Source organism: Falco punctatus, assembly GCF_963210335.1.
Source record: "Falco punctatus genome assembly, chromosome: 6".
In the NCBI taxonomy this organism is placed as follows: domain Eukaryota; kingdom Metazoa; phylum Chordata; class Aves; order Falconiformes; family Falconidae; genus Falco; species Falco punctatus.
The window spans coordinates 4,653,235-4,680,495 of NC_137585.1; the positions used below are offsets into that span (position 1 = coordinate 4,653,235).

General features: G+C 45.9%; 1 protein-coding gene across 1 annotated transcript in view; it reads left to right on the forward strand.

Moving 5' to 3' along the window:
- The window catches only part of LSAMP (limbic system associated membrane protein), a 1,038,741-nt gene continuing 1,011,480 nt past the window's right edge, over nucleotides 1-27,261 (forward strand). Inside the window, exon 1 of the mRNA XM_080393375.1 lies at nucleotides 1-27,165. Within this exon, the coding sequence (XP_080249501.1) occupies nucleotides 27,099-27,165 (67 nt within the window). The 5' untranslated portion in view covers nucleotides 1-27,098. The remainder of the gene's footprint in view (nucleotides 27,166-27,261) is intronic.

The window sequence follows — 27,261 nt, forward strand, 5'->3', positions numbered from 1 at the left end:
TGGAAGGGAGGCTGTGGGATGCTGTGGTGAGGTGAAACTGCAGCTTCTGTGTGATCCAGCTGGTGAAAAAGGGTGGCCCAAAACCATATACAGTGTCCTCCTGGACCACTTGTGCCAGCTCTGTGCCTTTAAGAAGCTGCCCTGTTGAATTGGGCAGTCCCTTCTTGCCATGTTTCCCTAGCTAATTACTTTTTTTTCGCAGTACATTCAAATGGGTTAAAACTATCAGTTTGAATGTGTATAGAGCTCTCTTGTGCCACATAGCCAAAAAAATCCGCAGGTGAAGGGGGGCTTTTCACTAGCAACGGGCACTGCCACTTGACTCTTCCACAGTGCTGACATGTGCCCCCAAATACTGGTACATCCTAACATACAGCGATGATGTTAGGTGTCAGTGGGGGATGCAGGTTAGGGTGGGGGTTCTCTGTCTTGCTCTACCCTCACTAAATCCCCACCATCCCTCTTGATCTCGCTGTGGGGCTGAAGTCTGTTCTGCAGTGAATTCATCCCTCAGTGGAGACAGCACCCCTTTGGCTGTGGTTCTTGATGCCACTTCACGGCACCCTTCCTCGCCCACCTGTAATGTGCCGGACCCCCACTGACACATCTTGTGGCATCTGCTGCCTGCTCCAGCGCTTTTTCTGGTGAAGGGAACACCTTTCAGAGGGCTGAAGTATCAGCCTTTCCCCTCCAATGGTGCAGAGAGTCTCTATGGGGGAGGGAGGGAGGGAAATCAAGGCAGACAAGGAGGCTGTTTCCGTGGGGCAGGCAGTGCAAAGCGTGGTGCCAGGCTGACGGAGCACATGCTTTAACACTGCAGTAGGGCTGGGTGGGCTGGTAGTGTTGCTGTCTACTGTGACTGTATACAGTAAGAAGGGGCACGTGGCTGTTACGTCCAGATCTTTGCCGCCGCTTCTTGAGCTTCTCTGTGTCTTGCATGTGACGTGGGGATAAGGGTATGCTCTGAGTTCGTAGAAGGGCTGTGAAACTTGTAGTGTGCTTAGATTTCCCCCTGTGAGGACCGCCACAGGAAAACCCTGCTAAGTGGGAACTCGATAGCAAACTCCATTACCGGATTTCCTCCTTCCCTTTGTGGTGATCAGGACACCAGTTGCCCTCTCTCCTGAGAGACTGCTCCTTGCCTTTGGGCCTCCACTGTCCTTTTCATTGCTTGTTCCAGGCCTGCCTCACATCCTAGCTCTCACCTTCCTCCTAGCACCCTGTCCTGATGGTCGGGTTGTCCTCCCCATGTTCCCTTTCAGTGGTCTGGCTTTCCTCCTGATCCTCCAGATGTCTTGTATAAGATGGTTGGGCTTAGTCTGACACTCTATTGGCCTCATTTTTGTTGTATCCCTCCTTGGCCACTGGGGTCAGTTTGTCCTTTAATTTTCTTGTAACTGGCAGAGATCTGACCCAAGTTTCAGCAATTCTGGGGATTTCTGCCTGTTCCCTACCAGCTCTGCCTGGTATATTGTTTGCCAGTCACGCATGGCTTCTGATGCACACACATACTTCAGGGTCAAACCGGCATCTTCTCAGTTGAAGAGTGGCAATTCCTAACTTCTGAGCGTTTGACATTGTGACTTCGAGCACTTTGTTAACAAATGTCTTGCTATCTCTTAAATCACCAGAGAAACTAAAATGTCATGATGTTGCTATCTGAACGTTTGTTTAGCAGAGCTTTAACCACTTCACAGACCTTTTCCTCTTCAGTTGTACCAGTCTAACAGCATCTTCTGTGGCTCAGCATACACAGGGTTCAGGAATTTAACCATACAAGCCTCTAGCTAACTCTGACCAGAGACATCTGTTTCTTGGGAGCTGCTCCAGGCTCTTAGACAGGTGTCCTGCAGTGAGTGAAGATCCTTCCAACATTAGCTTTTCCTTAAATAAGACCTGTGTGGCTCTACCTTCCCTACCCTGTTTTGCCCATCAGTCTTTCCCTCACCTGCTGTTCCATTGTACCACTGCCAGACTCTTTTCCCCATAAGTCACTGCTGGACTTCTCATAAAAGTCCTAGACTCCTTGGTGAGCAGGACTAAACCTTGCTTTCTGCTCCTTGTGCCCATCTCCTTACTTTGTACCTATTCTCTTGCCAACTATTTCCATTTCTCTCTCCTGACTATTTATTCCTCATTTGTTTTCCCCCGTCCAGCCTCCAGTCTCACACACTTCCTCCATGCTGATCGCAGCCCCTGTATCCCAGCACTTGCTACACACAAGCTGAGCTTCTTCGCCGACTCTAGATCTCAGACCTTTTTCTTGCAACCATCCCCATAAGTTATCTTAGAACAAATCTGTGCTTTTTGTCACCTACTGATTCATTGTGTCTCATCTATTGATACACTCTCCTGCTGCTGCCTGGATCTGGCAGCTGATTATTCAGTGTACAGGTGTCCCTGCTCTTCACCGAAGAAACCAGAACTGTCTGTCTGTTGGGAACCCAAGGAGAACAGCAGTGTTTGTACTGAGCAGTCTCAGTGCAGGCGAAACCTTCAAAGTATATCGCCGCTAGATCTAACATGATGCTTCATGTGCAACCTGTGGAGTTTCATTTCAGAGGCTCCTGGCATGGTAAATTTATCTGTATTCTTCTTGTCTGTATCAATGGCATATTGCTGGAATGAAGCCCATTATCCTGCCAAATTTCATGTTCTTGCTTCCCATTTGAGACCATAGAGCTTTCCTGGAAGAAGTTGCAAAGTACCAACTTTCCCTCTGTTTCCTTGCTGTGCCTCTCAAAACAGTAGTTAAATTCTTGCAAATGAATTGAAGAGGGGGAAAAAAACCCAACACATAAACCCCCCAACAATGTTCACTGCAGGTATCCACTCCTACAAATTAAGTCTGGGAAATTCCTAAGGAACTGAGGAAATTATGCATCAGGCACTATATATACAGGCCAACCTGAAATGATTAATTTTGACTTTGTTTTGAACACATGGTTTTACAAGAGGCTATGGTGGGGTTTCTGTGTCAAGGGGTTTGGGATCCTCCTTGGGCCCATCCTTGTCCTGACAGCAGCAGTGTGTCTCCCCACAGTGATGGGGAGGTGAGATACTGAGAGGGAAAATACAACATTTAGGGGAAGGGGCTGTGCTGGGTGGAAAGTGTTCGTTCAGAGATTTCAGTTGCATTTCTTGGGCCTGATCTTTGCTGTGAATCCCTGACGCTTCTTCTCGAGTCTCCAGAGAGGCTCTGTTTCTGCCTCCCCCATTCCCCCTGCTGCTCCCTGCAAAGCAGCCTGCGAGGGGCTGCAAGCAGAGCACGAGGACGGTGCAGCACCTTGGGCTTACGGCATGGACCAGCCTCTTCTCCTTCATCCCCATTCCTAGCAGCCATGCCACATTCTCCAGAGGTTTGTTGCTTTTGCACATTCCTCTTACACAGCCCCGTGCATGGAGCTGGCGTGATGAGATGGGGAAGATGGTGGCAGCAGGAGGGAAGGGGGAAATGGGGAAGGAGGGAAGCAATGGTGGGGGCTGAGGAGAGAGGATTGTTGCCTCTGATCTATTATGAATTCCCCTGGTAGACAGCCAGTAGGCTGGAAAGTGAATGATAGCCAAACCAGATGAAGAATTGTTCTGTGTCCCTGATGTATTTTATCCTCGACAGGCATTTAGTTTCTTTAACTATCAAACTAACTATTTCTCATATATATATTACATAAGCTGTGAAAGATAAAGCACACACAGCATCAATCATCCCTTGTCAGAATCTCTTTACCTCTTCCCTTCTCTTTTTTTTTTTTTTTTTTTTTTTTTTTTACATCTTCCACTCTTAAAATTCTACTCAAAACAAGGATATTGTATAGGAAGTTGACTGAACTGTAATTGAAGGACCATTTGATCACTCCACAATTCAGGAAAAAAAATTGAAAGGACAGGCTGTTGTGTTGTTTTGGAGCTGGGTACTGAAAAGAACAGAGCACTGTGTCCGTCCCCGTCCACCCCCTCCTCGTTTCTATCAGTTGAGACAAGTCCTTCCATATAAAACAGGTTTGTCTGGGCACCTTAGAAATTCAGCACAGGGAAGGTGGAGTATCAGCTCCTCAGGGTTACAATGACTACTAATTCCTCACAAAACCTTCTTTACTTTTGAGTAAAGGGGTTTGTTGGGTGTTTTTCCCAATTTTTGCATTCACTGACATATGACATTTGCACCCACAGGCAGGGTAGACTCATAGAATCAATCATTTAGATTGGAAAAGACCCTTAAGATCGCTGAGTCCAGGAAGACACACTGCTATTGTGTGTCTGCCTGGACCTACCAGTTGGATCGAGTGGAGAAACAGAATTATGGATGAACACACAGAGACACTTCTAAAACATCTTGTCAGTTCCATGTATTCCCAGATCTGTGTTCCCTCTGCCCGTACCAGCCTGACCCAACCTCCCGACAGTGCTGCAGGGTCCTGATGTGATCTTGCCTCAGCCCTGACTCTCCCAGTGAAGGAAATGGTCAGAGACCTCTTTATTAATGTTGCTGTCCTTCTGGCAGACAGATTAAAGAGAGGGGGAAAAAAATGGCAACAAGACTCACAGATAACCTTGTAATCCCTAAATGCATTTGCTGCTTAGTACAACACGCCCATGAGAATTTATGCAACCCAGGGTGCGCCCATAGTGTTGTTCCCTGTGACCCCTTGAACCAACTGCACTGTAATTGCAAATTGAGATTCAATATGGCCCTTCTAAAGTAGTGAGAAGGAACAATACAGCCCCATTCAGTTTTTGGATCTCAATTTCAGAGATGTTGAGTATCCAGTGCACCATCTAACATCAGCAAGACTGATGACGCTCTGAGAACCAGGCAGACCCTTGTATTTTTTCTTTTCTGATTTCCCCTTAAATTAACCAGGCATATTTTTTTTTCTGCTTCTTAACTTGGTCTTTTATTATGTTTGATAGAGTGAAAGAATGTTTTTTTCCTCCCCTTGTATCTTGCACAATGGAGAACATAATGCCTTTGCTTTGAAGTCTTTGCTGTTATCCTGCCTACAAAGTCAGGCCTCTCTTTTGGTTTCCAGTTTAATTAAATGTGTCTACACTGAACAAGAAAGCTGTCCCAGAGAGCCTGAAATGGCCTTTCCCTCTTGTGATAGTGTGCAGCTTCTGTTCGTTTTAAAGGAGGTTTACCTTGTGCCCGTGCGTGCTGGATCTCGTAGCGTGTCTAGCCTCTTTTAAGAGCAAGGAACAGTGGGGAAGGATTGTGGTTCTTCTCTGGGTTAAGGTCTTGTTGGGCTGAAGTGACTGCCAGCTTGGTACAGCAACTCTTTGGCTTGCCATCCACACTCGAGGAACTAGTTGACCTTAACCAGTTTTAGCTGAAGGTGTTTTCTTCAGTCAAGTCTTGCAAGTAACACTTGAGCATACTTGGGTCATTCTGGATTAGGTGTTCTTTCAAGTGACGCTGGTGCTGTAGAAACTGAAATCTTCTGAAGTCTTCTAAACAACAGGATGTTGTAATGGTTTTCTTCATCCACTTAGTTTAGAGCAGCCGTTTCTGTCTCCAGTATTTCTCAATGGAGTTTTCTGTGGCCACTTACTGGATGGCTTCCAGGTGGCATAAAAAGGCTAATAACCTGGAAGTGCACTGAATCTTCAGCAGGTTTGTGGTAGGAGGTATTTGTTGTTTAATTCTGAAAGAAATATTTGTCTCGCTAGAAAATGTTGGGTTTGTCCCATTCAATCTTGCATTATGCACATGGAGCAGCACACGAAATCACCCAAGCTCCACTTGGCAGCCATCCGCGGGAGGATCTCTCTTTGAATGATGCTTATCAATAGAGCTGCCTTGGAATTAATTTTAGCCCACAGTTTAACTACTAGAATTGCATATTCTTAATAACTTTATATTGATTGATGAACCTTAGTTTTCACCTCCTTGTAGCTAGAAATGGGCCTAATTAGCCATATCCAGAGTTGGACTTTCAGTACTCAGTGTTAGGATACTAAAGATGGATTCCAGCCATTGATTTCATCCCAACTACTTGAAGATGAGTGTCACATAATCCCTCTTAAAGAGCTTGTTGCAACCTTTTGGGAATTACAACTTGGATCCGACACATGAGACAGACCTCATCAATGCTCTGTCTATAGGAGCACTGAAAGAAAGGTTTAACATCACTAGAGCAATTACCTTTGCCCCAAGAAACATGGCTAATGTAAAAGTGGCTCTTTACAGCTTTCCATTGCTAATTGTGCATTTGTTAGGATGCCAAGCCTGGCATAGACTGAATACTCTTACTCCTTTTATTTAGGGTAAACTGTCCCACGTGTGCCATGGCAGGCAGGAAAACCAGTCACCAGTATTATGCCAGCCAATAAGTCTGTGATATTATTCAGACAGAGTGCTGACAAGGACCTTGTTTCTGCAACTTTCTCTGTTGCTATGAGATGTCTTGCTTTGGAAGTAGGAAGAGAGTGTCTGGCCCATACTGTTGTATCCATTCTGAGCATAAGGTCTCATGTGTAAAGGTTTTATTTTGTTACTCCATCTTCAGTGCTTCCTGGGCAGCATAGTGAGTTTCCTCTTGCACAAAGCCTCTTTGATACATAAACAACAGGTAATTGTCATCAGTCATCATAAAAAGAATGACAGTATCAGTCTCACATGTGTTGACATCACAGGTTATTCCTAGTGGTAACTTTCATTTAAATTGCACTGGAATATCTTTTAGTGCTAATATATAGAAGACCCTGCTATGTAAAACTTGTAAATATTAGATCTGGCAAACACATTGAAGCTTTTTCAAACGCTTGGCTTCTTCAGCTTAGGGCATCTCCTCAGATGTGCCCAGTCAGTATCAAGCAGCTCTTATTTAAGGTTAAAATTCGAATAGTGATCAGCATCTTTAAAAGAATTACCTGCTTATTTTGAAGCATAACTGGATGCCAAGTTCCTCTGGAAACCTGGCTCACAGTGCCCTTGACTTCACTTCAGTCCAGTTGGACACAATGTCCAAGGGGAGGAGCTCCTCCATATTCCACACAGTTAGGTACCATAAGCCCTTTGAACATCGCTCTTACTTTGACAGTGCCCTAGAGTTCCTCTTTTGTCCATATGCCACTATTGCAAGCCTACGTCTGGTCAATTTGCATTTGCTTTGGAAGCACTTAATAAAGGCCTTGAGCGGCAACGGAGGCCTTGGATCTTGTTATGAATTCTGAGGAACCTGTGGGCTTGTCACTCTGTTCGTTAACACATCTTTACCCCATTTGTCCAGCTCTGTTGCATTTTCACCAGAACTCATGTCAACTATTGCAGCATAAAATCTATATAATATAAAAAGTTCCTGTTACAGGAGGTGGACCCAAGAAGATGATCTCTTAAGTTCCTTTCCTGCCCCATTTGCCATGATTCTTCTAAGAATCTGGCTCTAGGAAATTTGCCAAGCACTCACTGTAGAGCTAGTAATCTTATATATGCCATGACCTCTCTCTGGTGCCGAGCCCCAGCTGGCATAAATAGCCAATTTCCATAGCATTAAGCTTTCTTAACCTCTGAAACAGGAAGCTACATCCAATTTGCCAACTGGGAACAGTCCCTGGTCCCTGTCTGTTCCCACTCTGTGGCCAAGAATTGTTTAGGGGAATGCTACTTGGGCTGAGTCCAAACCATGCCAGGAATTGCTCTAGCAGTTCAAAAATATGGGTTATGAGGTTCAAGTGCCTGGGAATGTTTCCTGACACTGTTATTTATTCAAAAAGACGAAGCCATGATGTTCACATATCTTTTGATGTTACCCTTGTGTTTATAGGAGCCTTTTGAGCAGAATGAGGTGTCTCTTATAATGATTTACCTTATTACTCATTAAGCATGGTCACTACTTAATGTTTTACACTCAGATTCTCCTTAACATCTTTAGCTGCTATTTTCCCTGGCACAGCAATACCAACTGCTCTCTGAAAGGTCAGGGCTTTTTCAGACAACAGTATCATTTGGATGCTTTCCTTATGTAACTGATATACTAGCTGATCCTTTTAATGAATACTTAAATTTACTCAAAGATCATAAACCTTGGTGAGCATCTTCAGTTTGGGTACATAATGACCAGCGTATTCAGTGGGATTTTGATCACAGTTATTAAATCAAAATCTCTCCATGCTAATGAACAGCTTAGGACTGAGAAAAGCTCCCATAGCATCACCACAGTCTTAGGCAATGCAGTCATGTGCCTTTCACTTGTAATATAATCTGCAATATAACAGAGTTTGTTCTAGTGCAATAACTTTCCCCTCTCCTCTTTGTTTTCATTACCTTCTGTCACGTGGCCCAGTGTTGCCATAATGGTAGTTACTGAGAAGACTGTTAATGACAAACAAAAGATGAGGAAAAAAATCACATCTTTCCAAGACTCACTGTTTTGTCTAATGGCTTTGTTACACGTATTTTCTCCATGCCTGACCCAAGAGGTTAAGGAAGAGAAAAATAGCCTTAGTCACAGTAGGGGCTGTAGTTGGTGGGCAAATCCAATTTATTCATGAGCTGTCCCAGAATTCCCCTGTGGAAAAATACTACTATGTTCTCCAACCTGCACTGTGCGGATCCAAGCGAGCCCAGGAAAAGTTATTAAGAAAAGCTGATTTCAGGAAGCTTAGGCTCACTCTACTAGGGTCCACACCTCCATTGTGAAACCTGTAGGAAACTTTTAAGCGCTACAAAACTGAAACAGTTGAAACCCACTTTTTTATAATTGATAGCAATTACCAAGTAGACAAGCCCCACAGACCCAATGAATATTGCCTCACTTTTAATCTTCCTGGGTTTGGAGCTAGAATTTAGACTTAGGCCCATCATGTTTTTAACAGTATTGGCCCAATTAGTCTAATGAAGAATTTTATTGTTTGTTTTACTGTTGAATCAAAGGATTGGTGTCTGGATTCTTTTTTTAATGGGGTGAGAAAGCTTGAAGGCTTTTTCTGATGGGATTTTTATAACCACCATGGAGATGAATGGTCAAGTGCCATGGAGCATTATGCTGATCATACATTGTTTCCAAGGAAACTCGGGATGGAGTTTCTAGATGCTCTTTGTGGAGAACAGCAAAGCTACAGCCTGTGTCTGTCAGAAGGAAAGTCCCAGGTTAGGTTCATGACTCAGCTGAAGAACTGCCTGAAAGCAAGGACATAGGATTAAATAACTCTGTGGACAACATCACATATTTGGTGCTTTGGGCCAAGCTGGGAAGAGCAAACAGGTATTTGTAGCCTAGGCTAGAAACAGTTAAGCTACTGCCCATTAATTTTCCGGAGCAGGAAATTTCGGAGTGCTGCAGGTCACTCCAAATGTGGCGATTCACAGGAGGCTGCTGCCATCAGTACAGAGGCAACCGAAGATGTTGCTCCTTGCAAGCGGGGCACATGGCTTCTGCAGAGGGTGGTGCTCAGCAGCCCTCTTCGTGGATCCTGGCCAGGGGAATGAAAAGCTGATTTAGCTGTATATTTGACTGTGTGGGCTACTGAAGGACAGTGTTTACCATTGTTTAAAGGAAGGCTGGGAAAAGATTAGGCAGGGTGTTTGCTGCTGTTGATTTTTTAGTATTTGAATAACGCAAACACACACGCGCACACAAAAGTACTGTGCAAGCAAAAAAAAAAAAAAAAAAAGTAGCATTTTCTCAATTCCTTTCCCTTCCCCCACAAAATTAATGGCTTTACCAGTAGCTTCAACCAGAAATCTTTCAATCTGTCCTACAGCATATTGGAATAGTTACCGCAGTATAACTTGCCTTAGCATAGACGCAGCAAAATCAGTAGAAAGGTACTTTATATTGTACAGGAACAAGCCATAAACTGTAGTAGTATAAGATAGGTTTAAACAGGCATTAGCATCTCAACAGAATGATAGAGATGATCCATGCATAATTTTCTATAAATAAAACTGGTTTAGAGGATAGTTGCCTGAAGGTCAGAGATACTAGTAGGATTTTTTTTATTTTTTTTTACCACAGCAAACTTCAGTTCAGAGGCTGTCTTGTAAAATGTGCTAATACTAGTCTCTAAGCTTTAGGTGACCCATCATCACTGGTGGTAGCTGCTGGACAATGGCAATAAAATGCATATCTTCTTGGGAAATAATGTAAAAAACATTTCAGGTATTACTGCAGAGCTGATGGAAAAAGCAGGGGCTGAGCACAGAATTCTGAACCTTTGAAAGCCAAAATTGCTTTGAAGTGTGGGCGAAGGACCCATTTACCCTTCTCTACCCTACCAAAAAAAGAAGTACCATTTTTCAGTCCAGATTTTTAACAAAAATGCTTATTGATGTAGATTTTCCTAGTTAACAAAAAGAGGCTTTCAGTACATTTTAGTTTTTACTTTTTAAAAAAAAAAATCTTAGTGACCATTTTGATGCAAGTGGTAGATGGAAAACATTAAAGGGAAGATGAAAAATTAACAGATTTTGTCAAAGACATTTCCTGTTTAAAAAAAACCCAAACAAATAAAAAAGCTTTCCCATGTCTTAAAAAAAGAACAACAACAAACAACAAACCCAAGAGCAACAAAAAACCTTTAAAGATCTACCTACTTGGAGATTGCAAGCGATAGAGTAAAACTCACCCCTAAAATCCTGGCTTAGTGCCATTTACAGAACATCAGTGTCATATGCTGCTATGAGAAACGTACATGTTTCCTGAGAAAGCTGCTGTGTTCTTATTGTATGGCTTCTGGGTAGATTTAAGGTCCAGCTGTTCCTGAAATATTTTAGTGCTGCAGTACAAAAGCCTGTCTAGATCCCATCAATAAGATCTCTATCTGGAATTTTGAGTCACATGTATTTTTGCTGGTGGAAAGATGCTTCCCTGGTCTTGGCTGCTCTCGTGTCAACTAAAAAACAGCTGAGGGTCCCAGAGTACCCATGAGCTGCAAATGCAGGATGCAAGTGACAGGACATGCTTTGTCTTAACCTGGGATCTCAACACTCATCTAATTGGAGCCTCAGCCAGTCATTTCTGGGCATATGCAGTCTCATCAACTCCACTAATTTACTGAAGCCCATTACATGACCCCCGATGGGACGTACCCCCAAATGCTGAGGGAGCTGGCAGATGTCATTGCTGAGCCACTCTCCATCATCTCTGAAAGGTCATGGAGAACAGGAGAGGTGCCTGAGGACTGGGGGAAAGTCAGTGCCACTCCAGTCTTCAAAACAGGGCAAGAAGGAGGACCCAGGAAGGCTGGTCAACCTCACCTCCATCCCTAGAAAGGTGATGGAACTGCTCGTCCTGGAGGTTATCTTGGAAGCATGTGGAGGAAAGAGGGTTATCAGGAGTAGACAGCATGGATTCACCAAGGGGGAATCATGCCTGACCAACCCGATAGCCTTCTATGATGGAATGACTGGCTGGGTAGATGAGGGGAGGGTGGTGGATGTTGTCTACTATGACTTCAGCAAGGCTTTTGACACTGTTTCCCATACCACCTTCACAGGTAAGCCCAGGCAGTGTGTTAGTTGGGTGGACAGTGGGGTGGGCTGAGAACTGGCTGAATGGCAGAGCTGAGGGGGCGGCAGCCAGTGGTGTGCAGTCCAGCTGGGGGGCTGTAGCTACTGGCGTTCCCCTGGGGTCAGTACTGGGTCCAGTCCTGTTCAACTTAATGACCCAGATGAAGGGACTGAGCGCACCCTCAGCAAGTTTGCTGCTGATACCAGCCTGGGAGGAGTGGCTGGTACCCCAGGAGGCTGCGCTGCCTTCAGTGAGACCTGGCCAGGCTGGAGGGTTGGGTGGAGAGGAACCAAATGAAGTTCAACACAAGCAAGTGCAGGGTCCTGCACCTTGGGAGGAACACCCCCACGCACCGGTATGGGCTGGGGCTGACCTGCTGGGAGGCAGCTCTGTGGGAACGACCTGGCAGTGCTGGTGGGCAGCAGGTTGCCCATGGGCCAGCAGTGTGCCCTGGTGGCCAAGGGCAGTGGTGTCCTGGGGTGCGTTAGGAGGGGTGTGACAGGTCGAGGGAGGTGATCCTGCCCTCTGCTCTGCCCTGGTGAGGCTGCAGCTGGAGCGCTGTGTCCAGTGCTGGGCTCCCCAGGTCCAGAGAGACTGGGAACTCCTGGAGAGAGTCCAGCAGAGGCTGTGAAGATGGTGAGGGGACTGGAGCATCTCCCTTGTGAGGAAAGGCTGAGGGAGCTGGGGCTCTTTGGCCTGGGGAAGAGAAGACCGAGAGGGGACCTTACCAATGCACAGATACCTTAGGGGCAGGTGTGAAGAGGATGGGACCAGGCTCTTCTCAGTGGTGCCCATGACAGGACAAGGGGCAGCGGGCACAAACTGCCACACAGGAGGTTCCATCTGAATATGAGGAAAAACTGATTTACCTTGAGGGTGACAGAGTGCTGGAACAGGCTGCCCAGAGAGGCTGTGGGGCCTCCTGCTCTGGAGATACTCAAAACCCACCTGGATGCGATCCTGTGTAACCTGCTGTAGGTGACCCTGGTGTAGCAGGAGGTTGGGCTAGGTAACCTCCGGAGGTCCCTTCCAACCCTGACCATCCTGTCATTCTGTGAACTCTCAGGAAATGACTTACAGTTTATCTCAAGTTTATCTCCTTGCTCGTTGTCATGCGTATTTGTATTTTGTTTCTTCAGACCTGTTTTAATGAATATGTTTTCTAACTTTGTATCCTTGGAACAGGCCCAACAAACATGTTAAATGGTCTTTCCCTCCCTGTAAAAGGGATTAGTGCCAAAAAACACTCCTTGAACCTTAAAAAAACAAACAAACCAACAAACAAGAACCGCAAACAACCACAAGAAACAAATAAACCATAAACACCATGGTGAGAGCTTTTAGTCAGGGCTCGTACTCCAGTTGGTTGCCAGCTCCTCGCATTCTGCTTCATCTTTTCTCTAAACTTTTATAGCCCCTAATCGTCTGTAAAGCATTGCATACCCCTATGGTGCTATATAAATGAAATAACAATGATGCTCTTGAATTAATTGGGTGCGTTTGCATACAGTAGTCTTACAATATCCTTTCCTCTTTATAAGACCCTCTCATGTGAGGCTGCGGGTCCAATTGCCACAGATAATTCAGTGTTAGATTGAAGGTGTATATGAAGAATCTTATTTTTTCCCTTATGAGCCCTTTGTGGGGAGAATACGTTTTAGTTCATTAAAGGCGTACATTAGACAATTACTTTATCTTCTCTTCTCTCATTCCTTCCTCCTTTTTAATCCTCAGTTTTACAGATTTCCTTACAAAAGCCCAAATCTTACAGAGGTTTACAGATTTCCATAAATATGCCGGGTTTTTTTCTTTTTTTTTGTGGGAGGAGGGGAGAGCAGGGAGAAACCTCTCACCCAAAGATATGACATAGGTATTTTTTGCTCTCCTCAACTGACTGCAGCACAGCACCCTGTCAGTCAACTTCTGGATAAGACAGATATTTGTCTGTTTACTATTGTTTGCCATAGTCGAGGCAGAAGTCAAACAAGCATATCAAACAAGTTGTCAGCTCCTGGACTGCAATGGGTGCCAGCCCCTGAATTCCTCCTCTTCTAGAGGACATCCTATTCATAAGAGGAAGGATTCCTTACTCCTGCAGAAGTGACTGCAAGCTGTGGCATCATTAGTCAGGTGTCCATGAGAAGGAACTTGATGCAGGGAGTCCCAGGGAACGGTTAGGATAGTTTATTCTAAAAAACAGTTCAAGCCTTTCATTTAACCAGCCCAGTGAAGACACAGAGGCCATTTAGAGCACTTTTAGATAAAAAAAAAAAAAAAAAAAAAGAGAATTCAACCAGCAGCCCTCTCTGATTTTGTTGCCTTTGTGGAGAATGAAGGGTGCGAGGTGCAAGCTCAACAGCTTCAAGCCATCCCAGTTGCAAGTTGTCCTGGTTTCAGCTGGGATTGAGTTAACTTCTTAGTAGCCAGTACGGTGCTGTGTTTTGGCTATGATGGGAGAACAATGTTGATCATCGCACTGATGGGTTTAGTTGTTGCTGGGTGATGTTTATACTAAGTCAAGGATTTTTCAGTTTCTTGGGCCCTGCCAGCCAGAGGGCTGGGGGGGCACAGGACACTGGGAAGGGATACAGCCAGGGCAGGTGACCTGAACCAGCCAAAGAGGTATTGACCACACCGTGGGATGTCATGCTTGGTATAGAAACTTGGGGGGTTAGCTGAGGGGGATCATTGCTTGGGGACTGGCTGGGCATCAGTCAGTGGGTGGTGAGCACTTGTACTGTGCATCCCTTATTTTCCATTCTCCCTTTTCCTTTGGATTTTGTCCTTTTCCTCCACCTTTCCATTATGATCGTTGTTATTATTATTGTTATTTTTATTATTGTTATTGTTGCTCTTGTTCTTTCCTTTTAATTCAGTTTAAATTACTAAGCTGTTCTTATCTCAACCCTCGAGTTTTACATTCCTTTCCGATCCTCCTCCCCACCCCTCTGGGTGGGGGGACTGAGCAGGCAGCTGCATGGGGCTTGGGTGCTGGCTGGGGTTAAACCATGGCACAGGTGGAGGCACTAGTTCAGCAAATGTCTAGAGAAATCACTTTGCACCTTTCCGAGCCAATCCCTGGGAATGGTTCCCCACACCAAGAAGGCAATAGCAGTCATGCCCTAGCACTTGGAGTCCTGACCTGATAAAGTGTTTTCATTTGTCCTAGCAAGAAGCTGTGGTTTTTATGACTCCTGGGAGTCACGACTCCTACAGCAGCCAACTATAGATGGGTTTGTAAGAGAGCTCAGTGGGGTTCTGTCTGTGTTTTTCTCTGTCCTCCACTCTTGCCAGCACCATGCTATTCTATGGCCCAAAGCCTGTGCCAATAATGCACAAGTGGCCGCATCCAGAAGTCAAGAGTGACAAAGCAGATGTGCGGGTGCCCCTTTGTTACTCATTTGATTGTTGGGTCACTGGCACAAGGACTTTATCCTCATTTTGAGGGCTTGTCTCATGAGGACAGCAGGCACCAAGAGTGCCCTTGCTACCAGGGCTCAGATGACATGGGTTCCAATGCTGACTCTGGCAATAACCACGGGCAAGCTGCTCTATTTCCCTGGGCCTAGATCTTGAGTTTGGCCATTTATTTTAGCCTTAGTAAATAAAAGGTTAAACCAGCCATGGGTCCTTGCTGGCACTAGGGCATGATGAAAGCTTAAGAAAAATGGGAGCGACCCCTCTTAATCAGGCCTCTTACAGGTCCCTTATGACATCTAATGATGACTGTGATAAATAGTTTACAAGTGACTTTGACCATCTACAATTAATCAACACATCTCACTGTGTAAGATCACTACTCACCGGGGTGCAAGGTCATGGGCTTGCTCCTGACAGCATTTCTGAATGAGTCTAATCCTGTTCCTACCACTTGGTTTCACAGAGTTCAGACAAGAAAGGAGCCGCCCGTAAGCTGGGAGTTCTCTGTCACCCAAAGCAAGTGAGACTGACTTCCATGGGGGATCTAGCACCCTGGGAACTGGATGATCAGGTGAACCAAACCAAGGTGATCGGAGCCACCAGGTCTCTGTGGGACCAGAGACACTACTCATTCAGCTGGGACAGGTAGAGCAGCATGGGGAAATCCCAGATCAAAGCCCCGCAGTCATCACTGGAAAGACGCCAGGGAGGTTTCTGCTCATAACCCCTAGAAAGAAAACAGAGGGAAGGAAAGGTGGAAGTCCTCTCTAGGCTCAGAATCCATTTGAAGCCCAACCTTAGAGACCTAAGGTAAATCCCAACATGAAGGAGCGCTGGAGCTGGTTACTCAGATCCCTTTCCTTTTCTTTTGAAGTTATGCACTGTTTCTTTTTTTTTTTTCTTTTTTTTTTCTTTTTCTATTTCCATTGTACAATTTTTTATCACCAAGTTTCCTACTCACCTGCCATTTGTCTGGGCAGCTGTCATCTAAATCTACACTGTCCCTGCCCCTGTCTTCACCAGCCTGACAGCTGAAGCTGCAGATGGCCTCTTTTCCTTGCCTTCCTCTGCAAGACTATTTTCAGATAACACCCCAGCAAAATGTAAAGGAGAAAGCCACGGAATAAGGGCCTATGTACTGCTGCCTTTGCCAAGGTACCTGTGAACACAGAACCAAACCAAGCTGCTCAGTGCAGAGGGCAGAAGAAAGGCTGACCATACCTTCTGAATATTCTTTTTTGTAGTGGTAGAGGATCAGTTTCCCTTGACCTGTACCTGGTAGTGTAGGAAAGATGCCGTAAGACACACATTAGTGCTTATTCTGGGACATAGAATCCCTCATATGCTGATGTTGGGCTGCAAAGTCTGTGTGTGCAGCCTAGGCTCTTGGAGGGCCAGGGAAACCTTATAAGGTTCATTTGTTCTGAGCACTTCTATTAAAATCTCTATTATATTGGTTACAGTCCTAGCCTGGATCTTCTCTGTGAAAAACAACACAACTTTTCATTGACAGAGGTATACGCTAACTGCATAACTCCATCCAGGAGCTACCTATGAAGGGTCAGACTTCCTAATTCAAGTAAAAAAAAAGACTAGCAAAAGAAAATCATCTGAGAAGGAGCAAAAAGAGTCTCTAATACAGTTCCTGATGTAACCCAGAGCAGTCTTTTCTCTTTTTTAATTCAAGCTAAGCTAAATTGATACTGAAGTAAGGTCCAGCGCGATGCAATTTCCAGGACTACTTTTCTGACAATAGCCTGATAAAGAATGTGCTTGTTATTAGGAGCAGGAAGCTAACATTCTGGGAACAGCAGAGATTCACAAGTTAAACTATGAAGTTATGCCTGTGTTATGAAACTGGTCTGGAGACAAAAGCCTATAGACCACATCTGCATCCTGTCCCTGTGGCTGCCATTCAGAGAGCCAGCTGGATGCTTGCATAAACATGCTTGTTGACCCAGTGACTCACCAAGCGTGTTCAGGCAAACAGAGTGCTGGGGACTCTAAAATATGTGCCTGGTCAACACCTGAGCTTGCATTTATAAGCTTGCAGTCTGCACCATAGAGAAGTTCAACCTTGGGGTAACTTCAGCCTATCTAAACAGAGCCTAAGAGTATTTAATAAATTTATTAGCTAATTGTGAATATCTCTGCTATGACCTTCTTACGATTGTGACCACTGATGACATCATGCCAACCATGGACACCTTCTGCCTTTAGTAGCAAACCTCTTCTGTTTAAGTTGAAGGACGGTCCTTTTAGCTTTTTGTATTTTAAGTGTCAAGTACAAGACACTTGCTTCCCCTACAGCCCCCAAATACGCCATGTTCTGCTTCATTGATTTCTGAAGTGAAGCTGTTGTGGAGGTGGAATCGGGCACCAGATTCGGATATGGAGTCACTGTTCAGTCTTACATTTGCCCCGAGATCCACCGGGGATGCCATGCAGCAGTCTCTGTTTCACAAGATACTTGCAAGGCATAACCTCTTCAGAGCACACATTGAAATGAACTATTCCACCGAGGGGGAAAAGTTGTACGTACAGATTAAATGTATTTTTACATACTTTCAAATTCCTTACTATCAAAATACTGGTGGTTTTTCAGGATACTCTTAGTAGTGTGCTCTTTCTTCCCCATTTAATGAGAAAATAAAGCTTGACCCGAGCTCCTCTAATATCTAAACTGACCTGTGAAGCTTGTGACAGAGAAAGGACTTGGAATCTACATTGCAGAATTTCTAGGACCTCATGGAATTTCCACATCAGATGTAACACTGTTTGAATGCTTGGGCCCAGCAATATTGTAGTAAAATCAAGTTTTCAGAGTCAGTGGAAGTTGCATTTACACTGGATTGCCCTCCCTCTCCAAGATGCTAACCTCTGAGGTTACCTATAATAGAAACATCTGCTGGTCTAATTAGGCACAATGTTTCTTGGCTTTGCTGTTGGTGGGAAAAACTGTAGCAGGGATGCTGTTCTCTTGGCAATTAAGTGCTACTGGTAGAGGACACTGCTTGGAGAATAAATGAAATCACTCTGGAAGAAGCCCACTTTAAGGATCTATTTTAGGGCTCTTTGTGCATATGAAAGTAGGTTATCTTAGGGAAAGCTATCGCACCATCACGTGCCTCAGTTTCCCTATTTGTAAAATAGTAGTGCAATGAGCTCTTGAACTACAGGTGGACAGAACTGTACAAAACCTGGTTATTTCTGTCATTCTGGATGCTGCCACTTGTGTATTATTGGCATGGGGTTTGGGCCATGGATTAATATGTTGCTGTGAAGAGGGGAGAGCAAAGAGAACCACAGAACTCCTTGGTATGGTGGAAAGTGGTGGTGTGGAGAACCCCCCTGTATTTATATTTTCTGGCTGAGGATGCAGGCCCCAGGAGACGGTATCTTGCCCAAGCTGCAGAAGAGGTTTGTTTAATACAGTTGTCCTCCTTCCTTATTCTCCTCTCCTACTATTGATACATGGTCTGTGATTCCTTATCATAAATATGATTTGTGAGCTCTTTGGGGAAATGGACTGTCTCTTCTTCTGTACCTGTGCAGCTTGTATAAGGGTATAAATAATAATAGTCATTAATGCTAATAATGTGGTTTTTAACCTCCTGATCATCCTCTGTCTGATAAAGTAGCTACGGGAGAGAAATCCTGCTTTGAAAAAGAAGCTAGTGGCAGACACTGTTAACATTGCAAAGGCCGGAAGAAATCGGGTAGTGCCGAAGTTAAAGCTGCCTCCTCGTGTTTGTCATTCCGTGAGTCTGGAATTGTATCACGGTCTTACTGTTTTCAAATAGTAGGTGGGCTGTAGGCTGTCCTCTGGTCAGTGTGCTGTGTTTGTCTGTCTTGGCACCTGGTGTCAATGGCTTGAGATAATTCCTCACCATCCTTGTGCAGAGCATCCAGCACAACAGGCTTGGGTCTCAGTGAGGGCTCTGTATCACCCCTGCAGCACAACCGATACACAGCGGCAGGCGAAGGTACACGTACGCTCAGTGCAGAGCAAGTAAGGGAAGGGGCCACCTTAGTGACTTTCCTGTTGAGAGGACCTGGATCAGGGGCCACTGAGTCTGGTGAGAGTCTTTCAGCTGCTTTTATTGCACTTGGGAGCAGATCTTCAGTGTTGTGTAGAAATGTGTGGAGCCCTGCCTACACGCAGACTCCTCTCTGCACAGCATTGAACTCCAAGCATTTTCATGCCGTGCAAATCAAGTCGTACTTTTCAGGACCTGTGATTTGGCCAAATGAAGACCAACTCAATGCAACCAAATATGCATATTTTCCACTCCTCTGGGTAATGTTGTCCTCACCACCATAGGCTCGACTTCCCTTCCAAGATGCAGTGATATTGTTTCTGGGATGGGCTAAAGACATAACTGAGGGCAGACTTGTAGGGAGAAGCACTATCAGTTATTTGACATCACATAGTTACAAGTCTGGATAACTTTTGGGCGTGCAAGCCCATATGCCTGGAAAGTCTGTTTTGTTTTGGTCTTTCAGCTATATTCTTTAGTTTAATAAAAGATACTACCTCTTCCTACAAATCTTGCCTCACATTATTTGCCTTTCAGCTTTCCATCCACAGTAGTTTCTGCACTGGAACTGTTAAAAAAAGGCACAAATTGTTTCTTCCACTAATCATAAAGCACTCCCCCAGTCCCAAGTATCTTAAACAGCCAAACCCTGGCTCGCTCAAGCTTTCAAAAATAAAAACAAAATCATAAAAATCCATCCTTGGGTAAGAGACTAGGTCTGAAAAACAGCAGCCTGGGAGTTCATAATTTCAGGATGCTGTGAACCACTGCAAGGAGGCTCTTGCAATGGGAATGCTCACACATCTCAAGCTCCGGCTGCCTTCCAGACTGCTAAAGTATGGACGCCCCAGCATAAAAAAACATCTGTAGCATAAAAAACTTGCTGCTTTTCTGTGTTTCTGTTCAGGAAATGTCAGGATGTCCACGTACATGCAGGTCAGCTCCCATTGCAGTGAGACTGATATCATTTGCCACCCACGTCTCATTTGGGTGATAAGTACAGACTGGACAGTCATTTCGGGGAGACTTCTTAGTGTCAGGCAGATTGGCAGGAGCTCAGTCGGCCAGGTATAGCGGGCAATTGGCCATACGTCCCTTTCCCGCTCTGCCTAAAGGACAGAGGACACATACAGGGCAGCCTGGGCATATGGCAGCCCTATCTCTAAAGTCAACCCCCAGTATATCCAGCAAAGCCAACAAGCCTTAGCCTAAAGGTGGAAGTACCACTGGGGAGCACAATGTTCGACTGGTTGGGACCACGGGTCAGGAAGCTGGGCTGCAGCGTGGAGCAGCATGTGCCCAGCGGGCACGGGGGGTTAATGGAGGGAAGCACAAGGCCCTCATCTGTGACTGAAGACCTGAAAAGCAACAGCTGGGATAAAAGGCTGCTTCTGGGCAGAGCAAGGTACGTGCCAGGGGAGCTGGGTGCTATTTCAAGGAAATGTCTTTGGTAGAGTGCAGTTGCAACACAAACTAGTAGGCTGCAACAAGGCTTTTACCGTCGGTCAGATTCTACTGTCCGTGCTGTTTCTCCTTGCTCCAGAGGTCAGACCACAGAGTGCTGCCCAAGGGAACGAGCCCTGAAACCCAGGGGGAGGTGGGAAAGGTCTGTGCTGCCAAGCTCTGGTAGAGATTTAAAGAACTGGAGGCTTCAAAAATGCTGCCTGGAAAGGTGCTCTGTAGCGCTGAGGGATAGTTGTACTTCTACAGAGGCCAGTTAATGCTGAATGTGGTGACGGTTTTGCGGTGTAAACACCTCTCCCTCTGGATTGTGAATTCCCTGCTGTTCGTAAGAGCTGATCAGAATTATTATTTTTTTTTTCCCAGCTTGAAAGAGCTGAGTCTTTCTCCCACAGAAATCATGACAGCTCAAAAAAATTATCTGCCAATTTTTTTTTTCTTTGGGTGCTAGCCAATTTTCTCTTTCTTGTTGTCTTTCGCACTCGCAGATTTCCAACAAAATATTGCAAATGTTCAAAGAGTGGAGGCCCTTTCTGCAGAACTTTGTGTGTGTGTTTCCCCAGAGGCTGGGTTCTGCATGCCTGTGTTTCAGGCTTTCTCAGCATGGCCTGGGTGAAGCTCCCCTTGGAGAAGGAGTTGGCACTATGGATACAGCATGGTAGACGTGCTGATAGCGTCTGCTATGCCATTTATTTTATATTCTAACTATGCGACAATGTCAGTGTGTGTGTGTGTGCTGCTGGCAAACGCTTTTTGTGAGATACCCTTTTATGTGACCCAACTTGTACAGGATGTGGGTCTGCTATAGCTAATGCTGGAGAAACTCTCTCAGTCGTACGTGCTGTACCAGTTCATGCAACACATTCATCTCCAAGGGTTCTCGGTTCAGTCCCCACTGCGTCATCGCACGGTTGCTGAACTAAATGAGGATTCTTTCCATCTCTTCCCTCCTTCCACCGCTCCTCGAGAGTGCTGCTATCTCATTGGCAGGCTATTTCTGTGGATTTTTATCTTACAGAATTGCTCTATAGCCACATGCTACTTCTTCAGTTGCTGGTCTGGCATTTATGTCTTCGGAAAAGCTACTTTCAGCTTGGGGTCTTGTAGAAACCCTGGTGGAAAATCCTTCTCTTGAAGAAGCCTCAAAAAGACGCTGCCATCTTTGGTGGGTTTTACAGCGAGGCAGTAGAGAGGAAAAAAGGTGGAAGGTGGAGGGGCAGAGAAGCTGAGGCAGGCAAAAGGGGGGGACACAGGTGAGAAGAATGAAGTGGCAGAAGGGAAACGGCAGGTGGGAAGCGTGGTTGAAGCAGGAGTGGCTTCTCTTGAACAGCAGGCTGAAGGCAAACGAGAAGCACGAATGTTGTTTTCTCAGTCTACATAAAGGAGCCTAATCAGGTGTGAGGCTATTTATCATGGTCTTGATGCACTGTGCATCCCTTCTACAAGAACTTACATTTCTGGACACTGTGCAGTCCTTGACCTTGGATAGCGGTGGGTTTCACAGAACCACATGACAAATGAGTATTTCTTGCTGAGAGAACGTCTCCTTCCACTCCCTTTTGCAAGATCACATGCAGCACATGCTACAACACTCTTCTAAATCACACTAAAATGCGCTATTTTTCATAGATGCACTAGTCCTAAAGACATGCCATGAAACCCACAGATACAACACTCAATAAAACAAGTAGTAATACACATATGTCAGAGACAGACATGCAGGACAGGACACTAAAACATCTAGAAAAAGACACTCCTGGGTAATCTATGGCTTTTATCTCCTGCTCACTTTAAAGCTCTCAGCTTTAAATTTCAAGACCACTTATTCCCTGACGTAAACCTTGCAGAATTTGCGTGGCCAACTGTGTTTTCAATACTATTTCTATTAAAGTAAAAAACCACTAAGCCTTTTGCTAATGCAACATGACATTTGCACAGTTAAATAACAGTAATTTGAAAAAAATCTGTAATGGAAAAGTTAAAAAGTTCTTCCAACTTTAACATGCCTGCTTGAAAAGTATTTTATGGTAGGTTCAGTATAAAAACTTGGAAGAGAAAATATTATGTGTGCTGCACAATCAAGTTAATATTGATATTGCGTGAAGTGACTAAAGTGAAGATGAAACAGAAATGAAAGTGTGAGTGCTTAAACAGTTAATAGCACAAAGCACATTTATTTATTAAAAAATGGACAAGCATCCATGCACAGTGCATCTAAATGCATCCACTCAGCCTTAATGAAATACTTTTACTATGCATTAAAAGTAGTCAGCTTTCAATCATTCAGAACTCTGTCAGAATCCAACCGTTGGTGTTTTTTTGTTAAATATAGGATTGTAGATGTGCTCTTCAATAGCTGATATTTCTATGGTTCATCTGATTACTGGGGTATGTGGAAGAACTGCAGTAATTTAAAAAGAAAGGACTGAAGAACAAGGACTACTGTGTGTTTTGGGTTTTGCTTGTTTGCTTTTGTTTTGTTGGAGGGGGTTGGTGGTTTTTTTTTAAAAAATGTCTGGGGGGATTAGTGGAAGTTGGGTGTAACTCTTGCTTCTGCTTTTGCCCTCACAGTAGGTAAGTAGCTGAAGGATTTGGCCACATGAAAAATGGACTCACCTTTGGCTGGAGACCAATCCCAGAGAATTTCAGCCCACAGAATCTGATACTCCTGCTCATATTTAGTAGCCTAATGTCCCAAGTAACCCCGTTGGTATGACTCAGCACGAGCAAGGGAGCCAAAATCCAGCCTTGAATGTTTTTGAAGGTTAGAAGTATGTCAAATCAGTAGTAAGAAATAGCTGTTTCTCCTTCCAGTCATGCTGGCTCCAAAGGAGTGTAAGATTCTGCTACCTGAGAGAGTGCTTCTCCCTTTGCATCTTCTGTCTGGACTTGTAACTACCACCGCCCATTCTGGAGGGGAACAGTACTGGGTTTCCCATCATCTCACACATATCATCTCACACAAGTTTTATCCCCAGGCAATTTATGGCGCAGAGATCTAATTCTATTATTATTTATTATTGTTATTTTAATACAATTTCTATTCCATAAATGCTCAAAGACTCCAAAGAGGACCAGACCCAACAGGTCTTGGGCAATTCATATCCAACTTGTGAGATGGCCATGCAGTTGAGAGCTGTATATTATGAGATCGTGCGTAGGGTTGTGAGCAGAAGTCTGTAGGCAAAGTAGACTTTGAACAGTTGCATAATGATCTGATGAAAGTGTTAAGTTTGTGAGGCCCTGTAGGATTATGTGTAAGGTAGGTGAGGGATGAGGTTATGCACGTGACTGTGGGTAGCTGGGATGTTGGGATGGATAGCAGATGAGCTTTGGCACCATGTATGGGGGTGAGGAGATTTGTGAAAGAGTATGAATGTTTATAACGCTGTATAATGTATCAGATATAGATGTTGGGTAATGGATGATGAATGTATAGGATGAATGAAAGGAGGGATGTCAAGCATATGGGCAGTCATAAAAGTCACAAATGTATAGAGATGGTATGGTATCAAGGTGCTGGCCTATCTAGTCCCTGAACCTGTGCTAGACCTTGGTGGGGATTCCTGCCTGCAATAAAAATCAAAAACCATCTCCCACTCCAAGCCCGCAAAGTGATTGGCACTACTTGATTTTGGCACGCTGACTTCCAAATGCATATTGAGTGGCAAGTTCATTTTCACCTGTGCACTCTTTCAGACCACGCTCTGTTGCTATAGGGGGGGCTGACCCTGGCTGGGTGCCGGGTGCCCACCAAAGCCGCTCCATCGCTGCCCTCCTCAGCTGGGCGGGGGGAGAAAATACAGCGCAAGGCTGGTGGGTCGGGGTAAGGGCAGGGAGATACCAGCCGCCGACTGCCGTCACGGGCAGAACAGGCTCGACATGGGGAAATTAGTTGAATTTATTACCAGTCAAATCAGAGTAGGGTAATGAGAAATAAAATTAATTGTTAAAACACCTTCCCCCCACCCCTCCCTTCTTCCCGGGCCCAGCCCCACTCCCGATGTCTCTCCGCTCCCCAGTGCAGGGGACGGGGCTGGGGCTGGGGTCAGTCCATCACAGCTGTCCCTGCCGCTGTTCCCCCATGGGGGGGGGCGGGGGGTCCTCACACTTTCTCCTGCCCTAGTGTGGGTCCCCCCCACGTGTGCAGCCCCTCAGGCCCAGGGGGTCCCCGCAGGGTCCTCAGCCTGGCCTCATCCCCGTGGGGCCACAGGCCCTGCCAGGAGCTGCCCCAGCGCTGCCGCCCGGGGGTCACAGCCCCCTGTGGGCACCCCCTGCCCCGGGAGGGCCCTGCCTGGGCTGCGGGGGGGGGATCTGCTCCCCGTGGGCTCCGTGGGCTGGGGGCACAGCCTGCCCCCCCAGGGGCTCCGTGGGCTGGGGGCACAGCCTGCCTGCTGGAGGCTCCCCACAGGCTGTGGGGGGAACCTCTACTGTGGTGCCTGGAGCCCCCCCAGCCCCTCCTGCCCTGGCCTGGGGGCTGCAGGGCTGTTCCTCCCAAGTGTTCCTGCTCCTCTCTCTGGCTGCAATTGCCGTTGCACAGCAGCTTTCCCCCTTTCTTAAACCCGTTATCCCAGAGGTGCTACCAGCATCGCTGATGGGCTCAGCCTTGGCCGGTGGTGGGTCCTTCTTGGAGCCGGCTGGCACTGGCTCCATCGGACATGGGGGATGATTCTAGCAGCTTCTCACAGAAGCCACCCCTGCTACCAAAAACTTGCCACCCAAATCCAACACAGTATCAGAGGATAAAAACCATTTAAAAGGGAAACCATAAAAAAGAAGGATGCTCCTCCAGTTGACTGGAGTCAGTGGAGTTTAATCCACTCTAATATTTTTAGTTTGATTTCCTTGGGAAATGAAGCTTAGCTGATAGTACATGTGTATCTGTTTGTCCATATGTTCTTCCTCCCAATAATTTTTCAGCACAACCAATTTCAACCACATTTAAAAGAGGGTGGAAGGCTGAAAAGTAACTTCTTCCTGTATGTCTCTTAAAAACTGGTGATGAGGTAATGCCCCACTCACTCCGCAGGGGAAAACACATGGATAGCACAGGTGGTACCCAGCAGCGGCCAGCCAGGCCAAATGATGACTGCGCTTTGTATTGCATTGCAGCATGCATTTTGGTCCACTAGGAAACAAGCACGTGTTTCCAGGCTAGCCACAGCATGCTGTTTCTTTTTCCTACAGGGAATGTCACAGGGGATATGATGGGATCTGGCTTTCGTTACAGCAGGGTGATGGGGATTTTGGAGGCAGCAGAGAAGAACCCACAGCGAGGCGGGTTTGGTGCATTCTGTTCTCAGAACAGCTTGCTCTACAGCAGACAAATAAATACTTCTGGAGCAGCAGCATTATTGATGAGAATCCTACACACCTTTCCTACACGTGCATGCATCCCGCATCCATGATGAGTAAACTGGAGATCAGTATCCCTTAGCAGTGGCATCCTCCTGGGCTGCCGTGGTGACTGCAGTGAGGGGGGCAATGTGGCCTGAAGAGGGGCCACCGGTCTGGGTGGGCTGCCCACCTGGGCTGTCACGCTGCATCCCAGGGACCAGCCTCTCAAAAGATGCACAGTCGCAGTGCTTCCATGGCCCAGCTGTGAAAGGGCACCCTTTTGTGAAATGCCTGGAGAGTGACTGATGAAAAGCCCTGTGTGAATGTTAAGTAGTACTTCATTACTGCTGTTCCTCTCACCGGAGGCCATGATTTTAGGGGGCAATAGAGCTGCAGGAGCTAATTACTCTTTGGGAAAAAAAAGTTCATGCTACGTATGGTAGGAGGAACCTGTATCTGAAAGGAGAGGGGCAATATGAGAAGGCTTCTGTAAGCAAACAGTGGCTTTGCAAGCTGGATTTCCTACACAGAAAGATTCCTTCTGGTCCCTCTGAAATTGCACAGAAGTCATGGAAGGTCCAGCAAAGATTAATGCAGCCTGATGCCTGCTATTTTTCCTGGAGGCCTTGGCAGCCCTGTAATTACAATCAACGTGTCCAAATCTCCGTCTGGCCCCTGTATACTGCCCAGCAGTGACACCAGCATCAGAGAGACCCTTGCTTCAGAATTTGCCAAGCAGAACTCTGCTGAGAAACCAAACCTGCCCTGCTGCGTTTCCCGTGGTGGCGATGAGGAATATTCCTTCGCTGAATAACCTCCCCGTGTCAGCTGGAGCTGGAGCCTTGGGGACTCCTGAGCCCAGCGCGGCTCAGACCTGTGATCCAAGAGATACATTTGCAGAGGAATGAGGGAACCATATTTCTATAGCATAACATACATATATTTATATATATAAAAATAAAATAAATGATCTGGCTTGCAACACTAGGTGGCAGAGGTGGGATCCTTTCTGCTCTGAACGCTGTCCTATAAGGCATTGCTTGTTTAAGTACAGTCGCATTTAGTTGGAGCTGCAGGAGAGAGACAGAGAGATTCTCTGTGTTTACAGCCAGCGCAGGCTACGGCGAGCATCCAACCTGGCCCCCCCCTTCCTCCAGCACTCGAAGGGGCGAGTGTGAGGTTATTTGGGAATCTGGCCACCGCAGGTCAGCTTTGGCTGTGACTGGATTGTCAGAGCTGGTACAGCAGCACCCAGGGGGACTGAAGGGAGACACGAATCCCATTTTCTGTGAGAGGAGAGAAGGGGGGGGGGGGGAAGATAAATTGTGGGAGAGAGAAGCGAAGAGACGGAAAAAAAAGGCAGAGGAAACGGAGCGAGTGAGAGAGAAGCATGAGGACCTACTGGCTGCACAGTATCTGGGTGCTGGGATTCTTCCTGTCCCTCTTCTCCTTGCAAGGTATGTGATGAGTTCTTTCTTGCAGCCTCCTCAAACCCTTCTGCTTGAATTGAGGCTGATGGGCTGAGGATGGCCTGAAACATGATGGAGCTGGAA